The sequence below is a fragment of the Phoca vitulina genome, unplaced genomic scaffold, assembly GCF_004348235.1.
Source record: "Phoca vitulina isolate PV1807 unplaced genomic scaffold, GSC_HSeal_1.0 scaffold9, whole genome shotgun sequence".
In the NCBI taxonomy this organism is placed as follows: domain Eukaryota; kingdom Metazoa; phylum Chordata; class Mammalia; order Carnivora; family Phocidae; genus Phoca; species Phoca vitulina.
In genome coordinates, this window is record NW_022589712.1 from 30,447,208 (window position 1) to 30,460,041 (window position 12,834).

General features: G+C 36.3%; 1 protein-coding gene across 1 annotated transcript in view; it reads right to left on the reverse strand.

Annotated features, from left to right (window-relative positions):
• Nucleotides 1–12,834, reverse strand: part of EYA4 (EYA transcriptional coactivator and phosphatase 4) — a 263,665-nt gene that overhangs the window by 32,131 nt on the left and 218,700 nt on the right. The window contains exons 11-13 of the mRNA XM_032407846.1: nt 12,263–12,449; nt 3,770–3,906; nt 2,142–2,225 (exon numbers count right to left, since the gene is read on the reverse strand). Of these exons, the coding sequence (XP_032263737.1) occupies nt 2,142–2,225; nt 3,770–3,906; nt 12,263–12,449 (408 nt within the window). The remainder of the gene's footprint in view (nt 1–2,141; nt 2,226–3,769; nt 3,907–12,262; nt 12,450–12,834) is intronic.

Genomic DNA, 12,834 nt, shown 5'->3' on the forward strand with positions numbered 1-12,834 from the left:
GCACCTTGTTATTCAGGGTTTTTTTATGGTTCACCCCCCCACCTTTTTACTGGCTCCCCTTCTTATCCCAAAGGGAAGTCTACGCTCCGTACTGGGAGGGGTGCAACTTTATGTTATTTTTGCCAAAAAGAAAAAAAATGTACATACACACACATATATATAATGACATTTTGACCACGCTCCTTATTTATCACTTTGGGTTCAAATGATCTTACTATTTCTAACAGTCAAAACCACCACAAAAGGATGAAGGTGTGAAGTGAGGAAATACTCCAAAAATCTAAAGGTAATTCCAAAAGATGACTTCCACCACTGGTCTGACACAATGGAAGCAACATGGATATTTAGGTCTATAGCCTCTGATCGTGACTGACTATTTTGAAGGGCACTTTATTTGGATTCATATGTTCAAGTTAGATTACCTTAAACATTGATGTACTATGAAACTTAGCCATATAAAAACGTTGCAGTCAGCTCAGCAGCATTTACTGGGTAGTCCTCATCAGCCAAAACTATTTCAGAAGAAATGCTTTAGACTGTTACCCGGAAACTTTTTAAACTGTATACTCTACCAGTCATTGAATTCTGAATGTGCACCCCAAATTTATATATGGTTACTTTATTTATATGTTATATACATATTCTTTAAATTATAATAATATGCATGTATTTGTAAAGTATGTGCATTATAAAACATATAACAATACAAACTGCAAGACAAAAATGTGTGTGTGTGTGTGTGTGTGTGTGTGCATGTGTGTACACACATTACTTTTTTTCCTTATCTTTGTGGAGCATCTTGTGTATACCCGGCACATATTCATACACCCTGCTTTGGAGACCACTGTTTTAAATGACAATGATTGTGATAAAGGGGCTAAGACCCTTTTTTGTAAATGGCTGTTAAGCAAAACTATTACCTTTCAATATTTGTTTAGTTACATATATTACTTACACCAAAAATCAAATACAGTGCAGATTCACCAAGAGTGCAATACACGAATATTTCAAGTAGGAGATACTTGAGCGCAATTCATCATTATCGGTCTAGAAGACAAAACTTAACAAAACTGCTAAACACTGCAGGCTGGGCTGACATGAGACCCTCATAAATAATGAAACACTATAAAAACACAGGGAAGGTACTTCTTCTATAAGCGTAATATGTAAAGGAGGCAAAGTTAGATACAACTTAGAATACGGTAACTGAAGGCAGGCCACCCTGTTCCGAGTTGACCCTGGTCAGATTATGAATCCTATAGAGTCAAAAACTCAGACAAGAATGGCCTAAACCACTGTTTCCCTGACCAGTGTGCTGGAGTTGCCTTGATCTTTGTAGCGGCACTCACGCAGCGAACACCAACCCAGTCAGAAGAAATGAGCTACCTACGCAAAGGATGGCGAGGAAGAAAGGAAGAGGAATCACGAGACCATCTGTCTCTGAATTTGTGTGTGTGAGGGGATGTTATCCCCAGTTGCTGCTCAAATGCTTATTCAAAGTTATAAAAAAAATACTTGTATTCATAAATCCAAAGGATCTCTCAGACAAAAGATGACTTCCTTATTTCAACTGGCATTCTATAGCAACACTTGGTGCAATAAGTGAATTCAAGCAATTTCTTAAAGTTTCCTTATGAGAGGATAATATATGATTTTATAATGTTGAAAGTCCATTTTAATTTACAAAATAATTTTTCTAAAATGATTATGTCATAGTAATAAGCTTGCTTTTGATGCAGAAAATTCAAAGGCATTCTGAAAAAAGAAACAGATTCAATTTTGAATTACTTTTGTAAAATTTGCCAGTTCTCATTAAAGAACAATGAGCCACTGGAAATTAATTAAGAGCAGATTTGACAGCCTACAATAAAAACACTTAAACGTATTTAAATTGCTCTGGATTTTTTTTTAAAGATTTATTTATTTATTTGAGAGAGAGCGAGAGAGGGCGCAAGAGTGTGAGCAGGGGGAGGGCCAGTGGGAGAGAGAGAATCTCAAGAATCTCAATCTCCACTGAGGGTGGAGTCTGACACAGGGCTCAATCTCCTGACCCTGAGATCATGAACTGAAATTACTCTGGATTTTTGAACAAAATAAAATTCCAACAAGGTGTCTTGGGGTGAAATTTCTTGATCTCTTACCTTGCCATACTTCTGGGCATAAGACCCTGTGAGCAGTGAGTGGAAAACAATGATGGTTTCATCCAAGTCCCAGACAAACACACGCTGAAGAAAAATACAAGTATTAGAGAATTATCAAGTTCTAAGGAAACAGAAATCTCTTAGTTGAAAACATCTGACTTCATCGTTGGGTATAATCTCAATACCATTTTATAAAAAACTATGCTACTCCATCAATTTTTTTCCAAGTTTGCCAGATGTTACCGCGATAAAACCAGAGCGGGGAGAGTGATAAAAAAAAAAAGTCATAATAAGCTTACAGATCAGATGTCCTAATTTGAATGAACTCATCTAAATATTTACTTGCAGTTAATACCCCAAAAGACACATTTGAACTTAGGATATAAGTGTGCTTTATTTTAAAATCTTTTGCCTCATGGATTCATGAGATTTTGCAATTTGTGCAAAGGAATAAATTTTTAAAAATATTTTAAAAAATCAGTGAATGATCCCTAAACAGAAATTATAAACTGTAAACCTCTGGGTTAGTTTAGGCCATCAGGTGGGTTGTTTAGTTTGCACAGTGCTTAGAAAGATTTCAAATTATTTTTTGATGTACTGTATGGTGAATAACATAACATAATAAAATAACATAAAATTTTGAAAAGAAGAAAGATTTCAAATTATTGATCAACATTTCAAGATTAGGAGATTTCACACAAACATCAGGGTTCTGACCGCAGCAGGGAAACTGGAAGATACTGCAATGCTGACTGACATTCCACATGGCGGTGATGGGTGGGCCCCCTTCGACTGGGCCAATGCTCCCTGCTCCCCACATTCTGCTGACTCCCTGGCCCTGTTCACTCATTTATATCACCTGCTGGGTTCCTGAAAGCACTGGAATGCACTACTGTCCTTCAGGTGAAAGAAGTGATGTCTTACAAAGAGGCTATTATTTGATTTGTCTATTATTTGATTTTACCAAGTCTGGAAATTTGGGTATTTTTCTTAATTGAACGATGCAGTTGTGTAAGAAGTAACACAGTATGGTTAAGAATAGTTTCCCTGATGTTTTAGAATAAAAATCAACCTGCTTAACATGGACATATCTCAAAAGAGCTCTCAACTAGAAAAACAGATGCATGGAAGTTTTTATAGATACAAAAATGTTAACATGTATCAAATGATTGGAATTTTTCCCATTTTCAGAAGACAACTTTTCATTTCCATACAGATTAATTTCACCTTTTTAAATTTTATTGACCCCCCCAAAATTTTATTGACCCATATAAACATCTTTCATTACCTTAATACTACCAAATAGAGTGTCTCTCAGAAAATTATCCCACAAACAATGGCTTTATTTTATAAATTTCCATTTGTGCCAATTAGGATCAAAAGATGCAATTATCTCAGGCCTAGAATTTGTAAAGTACCATCGTTTTAAAGTTTTTAATTTTGCCATTATAATGGATGGAACCTCAAATTTTGGAGCTGTGAAATGCCTACATGATAAGATCCACACATTTCATGATATATCCTTCTTTTTTTTAAGGTTGAAACCTTATGGCACTGTAAGGTATAGAATATATCATTTCAGTAAAATAAAACATCATATTCCACTCTTTAAGGATAAGTCAGCATACCTCCAGGTCACTGTCAGGAGGCGGTGAGGGATTATTTTTCCGGCCTCTTCCTCGGGATTTTGACCCAGAACTCCTGCATGTTCTCTCATCAAGATCTTTGATAGGTGTGGAGGGGCTCTGCACGGTATCAAACTCTCCTAGAAATAACATGACTTGTATCAAGAAAAGTGCTTCATTTTTAGATCAGGTATGAGTCTTTGTTATGAATTATCTTAACGAATCCTTTTACAATAGAAAACTCCTCATGACAAAAAAGATTTATCATCCCAAAAATGCAAAATCCCAATTCAATTAAAATTTTTGCAGGTCACACAAATCCCCCGTAGTTTCAAGCTATGTGATCTATTAAACCTGAATGTGTTTTATACTCCGTATGTCTTCACTTTCCCTGTCTCTACCCTCCCCTACATATTTATCCAAATTTAGCTCTGTTCTCATCTCCTTATGTCAGAGCTCAAAGGAGGAGATGTCTTCTTCTGGATCAATCCCATCCCTCCACCTATAAACTTGACTCCCAACCTCACCCTCTAAGGGAATTGTGCTCCATTAGTTAAACCCTGTCTTAACTTTCTTCCAACCTCTTGTTCTTCTGTGGGCCATGGACAAGTTTAAAAGTCCTTCCCTTGACCTTGCATTTTCACCTAGAAGGTATCTGCTTTGCTATCTTCTCTTTTCTAAGTGATACACCTTAAAAGAATAGTACATTACTTGACAGGGCAGTCCAAAAGAAATACAATGTGAGCCACAAATATAACCACATATATAATTTAAAATTTTCTAGAAGCCACAATAAAAATATGTAAAGAAACATGTAGAATTAATTTTATTCGTGTACACTAATTGACCCAATATAACCACAATATTATCATTTCAGTGTGTAACCAACATAAAAATTATCAACAACACATTTTACATAATCTCCATCTAAGTCTTTAAACTCCTGTGTGTATTTTACACTTAACAGCAGACCTCCAACTGTCCTAGCCACGCTACAGGTGCTAGACAACCACGCGTGGCCAATGGTGACAGCAGTGGACAGCACCTTTGCCTCCACTTCCTGACATCTGATTTGTCATAATCAGTTCACCAAATCTCTAATAAAACTACTCTTACTCAGAGTCCCCGATAACCACCCAACTGACAGATGTAATAGACAGACTCAGTCCTTATCTTCCTGGATGCCTGAGCTGTGTTTGATCCTCTTAAACACCACGTCCTTAGAGCCATTATTTGGCAGCTGATACCTTGCGGTCTCCTAGCTCTGGAAGCTCTCTCATCAGTCCTTCTCTGTCTAGGAGACATGCACTCCTTTTCCTCCTCCCATTCCTTGTACGCTGGTATTTAAGAGTCCAACCTTTGGTCACTGTTCTCCTTATTCCACACCATCTGGGCGATCTAACACTCTCACTGGTTAATCACCCTCTCTGAGATGACCCATACATAAATCCCTATCTCCGATGAAGCCACATCCTACAGAAGTTTCAGACTTTGTATCTAACTGACCTCTGCATGTCCCCTAGGTACCTGAACGTCTGACATGTCTAAAGCTGGGGCTGGGGCATCTTATGAGGAAGGAGTACTGAGCAGCAGCAAATCTGTGGGAGCAGGTTAAGATAAACCAAAGCGACAGTGAGGTGCTGCAAAACCTCACAAGTAACAAGAGTCAGACTTACTGTAGGACTTAAAGCATTTCACTCAATCTCTCTGAATCTCTTTCTTTGTATATTAAAGCATGGGCAATAGCAGCTGCTTTCTGAATTACTGAGGTAAAAATGATTTATATTTAATTTGATTTAAATCATGTATGTAAACACTTCTAGGAGAGTCTGAGGGCAAACTACATTAAATTTAAATTAAATTTAAATTACTATATTTAAACTTAAATTAAATATAAAGAAGTTATAACTATTATGCTTTATCATAAAATTAAAGAAAAATAATTATGAGGACAGCCAAGTAGTTATTAATCAAAATAAACAAATCTGAACAAGCTAGATAACATTTAGGTCATACCTCTTCTGAGATGTTCTAAATAAATAGTCATTTTTACAAAGCTCACCTGTAATTATTTCTAATGGTTATAACATTTTCTTTGGGAAACACTGTGCATGTCAGGACAGCATCAAAAAAACACATGTCTGTGCTTCAAATATTATTTGCTCTTAAAACATTGTTAGCATTGTTCCTATCATGGGTCTCTGCTATCAACTGTGTGAGAGTAGACAGTGTAATAAATAAAGGCTCTATAGTTTTCAGTTGAATATCGCCCCATCTTAGAGTAAAACGTGTTTCAGCTTACTTGCACAAGCATTAAATGAGGCTTTAGGTATTTAAATACATGCCAACTTAAAAAAAAAATCACACAAAAATTTTTCTATTTCTAGTTATTTTTTTTTAAACAGAATTTTAGTAAGGTTACTATGCCCTGCAAGTCAAATGTTCTCGTTCTGATAAAATGATGATTCAAATTAAGCCCCATTTATTAAGCTTATAAAATTTGTTGGATGACCTCCCACAAAAACTTGTCTTTCTACTCATGATAGATCAATTTTCAGCTGTTAACTATCATGAGGCAGCTTTGTTCTTGCTAAAAATGCAAGAGCTGAAAGGTCAAAAACTTGCAAAATTCCAAAGCTATTGTGATCAGTTATGGGTGGCTGATTGTTGACTGGATCCATAAAGAAGGAGTTTGGCAGAACAACTCAGCTATTAAATGAACTGGAGAGCCAGTTGCTAAAGAGCAGAAGGAGGAAGAAGGGAAAAGGGTGGTCATAGAACTGTCCGCATTTCAATAAAAGTAGGATTTGATACCACTGATTTTTGTCAAGTAACAGAAGGATCTTGAAAAGGCTCAAAGAATTCGGACAAAATATGGACACAAGTGTTTTGATGAAAGTAAAGGCATATCCTTTTAAGAAAACCATGAAGAGTAGCTCCATATTTATCCTTAGTATGTGTCATGCACTGCCTTCTTTCTTAAAAAGTTTATTGAAATACGTGTTTGGCTCTATTCACTGCTCATTATGTCTGTGAGATTCTTGCCATTTTGTAACCTGGAGCAGTTGTTTGCTTTTTCTTTCATGTGGCTAGAACTTCATTATATATGTATACTACGCTTTATTTATCCATTATGTGAATGAACATTAGGTTATTTGTAGTTTTAGGCAATTAGAAATAAAGCTGCTATAAACGTTCTTGTTCACCTCTTGTGGACATAAACTCCTATTCCTCTAGGGTATATTCTTAGCAGTGGGACTGCTGGGTCATATGGAAGGCATATGTTCATCTTTAGTAGACACTGACCACCTTTTTCTAGTGTGGTTGTATTAATTCACTCTCTGATAAGCAATGAGATTTCCAGTTGCTCTACATCCTTGCCAATACTTGGTATTGCTAGTCTTTTTTTATATTAGCTATTGTGGGGGTATGTTGGTCTCATTGTAGTTTTAATTGTTGAATAATGATGTAAAACACTTTTTTTTTGTATTTTTTTTTTTTTGCCCATTTGGGATCTTTTTTTTTTTTTTTTATGAGGTAACTGTTTAAATCTTTTGCCCATTAAAAAAACTGGGTTATCTTTTTCTTATTGATTTGTCAGAGCTCTTTATTGTAAGACATTCTTTACATATGTATGTCTGAGTTAAACTTCACTTTAACCCAGTGAATTTGGTCCTTTGTTATCCTCTTTTAATAATGGGAAACCGGAGGCATGTGATATTTTAAATTAACTTACCAAGATGAAATAGCTTGTATGCAGAATGCTGGTATGATTCCAGAATTCCTGCCTTAACCACTAGGTTATCCTTTCTCACCCAAACAGCAACAGATCCTCCAGGTTACAAAGAGGTCAAACTTATATCTGTTCCTACCCATCAAAAGAGTATATAGACTTTTTACAATCTCGTGCGAGTAAAGGCCAATGAATTCATCGAAAGATCTTCACAGTAAAAGAGTAGGTCCTGCAGAGTACATGTGTGGTAGCTAGTCTCCTATAGTAACCACCCAGGGGAACTGTTCTGACCTCTGTATCTTTTGAAGGTTCTATCCTTTCTTCTGATAAAGGGAAAAACCAGGAACTTGAGCTCAACCGGTCATTAAACATTTGTTGACACTTTTTTTTTTTAAAGAGGAAGCTGTTAATTCCAGTGTCTCTGCCAAATTTCACTCAAGTAATTGCACTAGGGTACATTAATGCTGCAGGTAGGGAAAAGGCAAATTGGCAGAGAAGTTAAATGTGGTCAGTCCTTTCCATCTAAATCCTCTTGATAGCTTCAATTAAATGAATGAGCACTTTGCCTTCCTTCCTGTCCTTGTGTGAAATGCCATGAAGCTATGGAAATTCTACTGAGTTCCGCCTAAGAAACTGGCTTCTCTTCAAAGAGTGAAGTGATCTTACTATATCTTTTACTTTTCTGAAGGACCTGTAAAGTTTAATTAGCTAATGTATTGTAATGTTTGCCAAGGTCTCAGAGTAAAGGATGATACTGTTACAAATTACTGATTATTTTTCATTTTCAAGATGTTTAAAATATTGAAAGAGGGGGAGCTACAAAAATCTCTAATCTTAATGTGCTAATCAGTCACCAAACTTTCTGAATGCAAGTCAAAAATATAATATACCTGAGATAATCTTTGTTAAAGGCAAAAAAAATCTTTATAAAGGTAATATAAACTCAAATATCTGTTCTTAATCAGTATGCTAATGTGTCTTTAAATACACTGTCAAACTGCCTAAAAGGTGAAGTCAAGAACTGAATACTATTTGCAATTTCCAAATAACATCAGTCATTACCAGTTGCCCTAGGCTTTTCTTGGGCCAACACTATACGTGATTGAATAATTCTCCTTTAATTAGTACAGTAATGAATAACTACAACTTCTAAGTTTTGAGTATTTAGATCCAATTTCATTTCCTTTAGTTTTATCTCTAAGCCAGAACCACCACCTGTCTATTATAGAACATAAAGTATGTTTCTATTTTAAAAACGAGAGCTGTGAACAGTAAATGATTTATGAAAAATTGTGGATATAATTGTTAAGTCTCTGTGTTCAGTCCAAAATGCAGAGCTGGTCAATGGGAAATACTTTTCATACCCTTGAACTGAGTACCTCAAATTTCATCAATAACAAAGAAAAATCCCATAGTTATAAACTTGTTGGCTTTTTGCATGCATGCCAGACCTGGAAAGGCAAAATCTAACTTAAAACTACCTTGCCTGAAGTTCTGGGGTCAGAGAATTCCCTAAAAATCCAGACATATTATTGTTATAATTTTGGTTAAGAGAATAATACAGTTACAAGCAAAAATGATTTCTTCTCTTAATTCAGCAGAAAGTCTGATAAGACCTGAAAATTATGTCAAACAATAGTTGTTGGCATTAGCAATCAATGGAAAGCTAAAGAAATTGCATTCTGATAGTGACTATGAGGATGTTACACATGGATGTGTCACATCCAAAGTCACATATTCAGAATACCTACATGCCTGCATTTAGTACTTTTAGTGTAAGCAAAATAGCTATTCTGAATATTTATTATTCTTTAATTAATGGAAAGTGTCCATCTGTGTCTTTCCTGCACAGAAACTTTTGTGATCACACTGAAATTAGAGCAAAATCAACAGCAAATTCAAAGTGTTATCCAGCGGATATCATATTTGAAAACCAAATATTTTTCACTCGTGGTAGTTCTATTCTAGTAAACTCAAAAACCGTCTGCTGGTCCTGGTCCTATCATTCAGTCTCCAGTACCTTGATGATCAAATACTTCTGTGATTTTTTTTTTAATACAGTCATCCTACCCTGTTTCCCTACGCATTTACTACTGAGAAAAATCTTTCACAGTTAAGATATCCCCTTATCTAAACATCTCCACTATCCATTAAGCAAGTATTCTGAAATCACACTTTCTTCTTTCCTCTTCTTTTCTTTCTTTCTTTTTTTCTTTCTTTCTTTCCTTTTCTTTCTTCCTCTCTCTCTTTCTCTCTCTTATTTCTTTTATTTCCCTCCTTCCCTTCTAGATTTATATATTTGAGCGAGAGCGGGCATGTGCGCATGCGCAAGCTGCATGAGTGGGGGGAGGGGCAGAAGGAGAGAGAGAAAATCTACAGCAGACTCTCTGCTGAGTGGGGAGACTGACATGGGGCTCGATCCCACGACCGTGAGATCATGATCTGAGCCAAAACTAAGAGTCGGATGCTAAACTGACTGAGCCACCCAGGCACCCCACACATTCTTTAACTTGAAGTAATATTCTTGATGAAATGTAACTACTGACTCAAAGAGGATCAGGACAGATTTAGAACATGGGATTTAAGCTGAAATGAGGTTAAGGTGAGTGAGGCACTAAGAGGGTGAAATTTAAGGGCCTTGAGAATGAATGTCTCCTTCAATTGTGTACCCCATGCTTCCCTGGCCTTAACTTAGTCCTGGCCCTGCACAGGATACAACTGCTGAGAGAGCTGGGGCTAGATGAAAAGCCTAAACAGGAGCGTTAAGGGGACAAGGACCAGAAATTCAAGGGGACTGTGTGGTCATGGAAGGGAGGATCTAAAGGGGAAGATGAAAAGAAAGAAACTGAAATGTAGGAGCACCAAAGACAAAGTCTAGTAGAATACAAGACAGTTTTTCCTTGGAGCCACAGTTAGAGACCCTATTCTGACTAGGGAACCAAAAAGAAAGGATGTCACTATTTCATCAATTCATGATCTGAGCATATCTTGGCTATTACTTGAAGTGTTAGCTTCATTCTCACTTCTTTATGTTCAAATTAGTTTTCTTGCTAACATTCCTTGTATTATCTAGCATTTTCCCTTTTCAACACTCATACAATTTTAATTATTTGCTTGATATTTATCTTGCTTGTCAAATGGAAGCTAAAGGTATGCAGAGAGCTCATTCACTACTGGAACATCGGCAGTACCTGGGACCTATTAGGCACTCATAAATAATTGTTAAATGTCCTTAAATCTCCTTGGAATTACTGGTCCAGTTAGAAAGAATTTATAGTGTTGTGACCGTGTTTCCCCATTTTCTTGTCCTTCCAACACTGGACAAAAAAAGATAAGATTGGATCTTGCAAAATAACTGAAGTCAGAAAATTAAGTTGGAACATATTAATAGTGATTATAAAAATTTTTAATTTCATTTTTCTTATTGAATCTTGATAGTTCTTTATATATGCTGGATACAAATCCTTTATCAGATATGTGTCTTGCAAGTATTTCCTCCAAATCTGTGGCTTGTCTTTGTATTCTTATAACAGTGTCTTTCAAGGAACAGAAGTTCTTGATTTTATGAAGGCTAATTTCCTTTCTTTTAGAGATTGTGTTTTTAATGTCACACCTATAAAATTTTTATGTAACCTAAGGCTACAAAAATTTCCACCATGTTTTCTTTTAGAAGGTTTACAGTTTTAGTTTTTATGCATATTGTATATGGTGTGAGTTACAAGTCAAGATTCTGTTTTGGGGTTTGTTTTTTGTTTGTCCTATTATTATTATTTTTGCATATGGATGTCCAGTTGTTCTGGTACCATTTTTTTTTAAAACAAACAAAAAAAACCCTTTATCTCCAACTGACTTTGCACCTTTGTCAAAAATCCATTTTCCAGTGTATGCATATGGGTCTATTTCTGGACTCTCTATTCTACTCCATTGTTTAATGTATCTATCCTTTTGGCAATACCACACATTTTTGATAACTTTACTTTATAATAAGTCTTGAAATCAGGCAATGTCAGTCCCCAAACTCTGTTCTTATTTTTCAAAATTATTTCAGCTAATCTAGGTCCTCTGCCTTTCCTTGTAATTTTAGAATCATCTTGATGATTTCTCCAAAAACTCCTGCTGGAATTTGAATAGGATTACAATGAATCTTTATTAATTTTGCTTTTAACTTTAAATACTTCAGCTGTGTCAGCAAATCCAAGTCCAGTGGCACTGCAGATAAGCTTCAGACAAGGAAGAATACAACGGATCTTAAGTAAGTGCTAATCAGAGAAAGATATTAAACTACCTACCAATGATCCTACACATCCTAGGAATGTAGGAAATGTTCACTGGCTAGATCTCCTGATGACTCACAAAGATGAAGGAGCTACACAGTCTCTCAAGCTTAAAGGAAATGCTATCAGTTACACCCAAAGAAGATAATCTTACTACAGCTTTTCCATATTGTCATGATCTTTACAAAAGAAATGATTAGTCAGGCAAAAGGTCCACTGAACTTTTTATATCCATATTCATATATATATATACTGCCTTTTGAAATTAAAATCTCTCAACCATCCACATCTAAAAGAAGGGTTTTCTGCTCTCAACCAACCATATCTAAAAGAAGGGTTTTCTGAAACGCCAGAAGCAAAGCCTCATCTCATACAGTGGTACTGGCCCAGATTAAACATCAGCATAATTAGATGAGAACTTTCAACCTTGTTTCCAAAATATCCTTTTTTGCCATACATTAGACCCAGCAAAACATAAAAGTATTTCACCTGGATGAAGATCTGTACCTGGTTGGCTAGTCAGTCCCGGGAGAGATTCCTGCAACTGATAGGTTGAGGTTGAGGATGATGTGCCATCAGCCGCCGTGTTATTTGATGTCATATACGCTCCATACGTGGATGCTGAGTAATACTGGGCATACTGGTTTTGGCCAAAGGCTGTGTAGGATGGATAATCCTGAAATAATAATTGAGACATATGTGTGCTTGAAGGAGAAATTACTTCTGGTATGCTCCTAAGAAAAGCAATCACTATGGTAACTGAAAGACTAGTATCTGGCTCCATTCGTTTTTGGAGTCCACAGTTTTGAGGTGATCCTAGTGAGTGCACACAGTTACGAACTACCCTGCTGGCTTCGCCAACCAGGTCCAGCACATAATTCTCAAACTGCCTAAAGGCTGCATATGCCTCACTTGACCATGATTACTTATTCGGGGATGCACTTCATAAGGTCTTATGCACTGGGAGAGAAGAGAGGGTAAGCACCAGTTCTTACACATCTTCTAATATCACCAGCAAGGAGATGATATGCCTGCCCCTTCTCAGTTTCCATATGGACCTC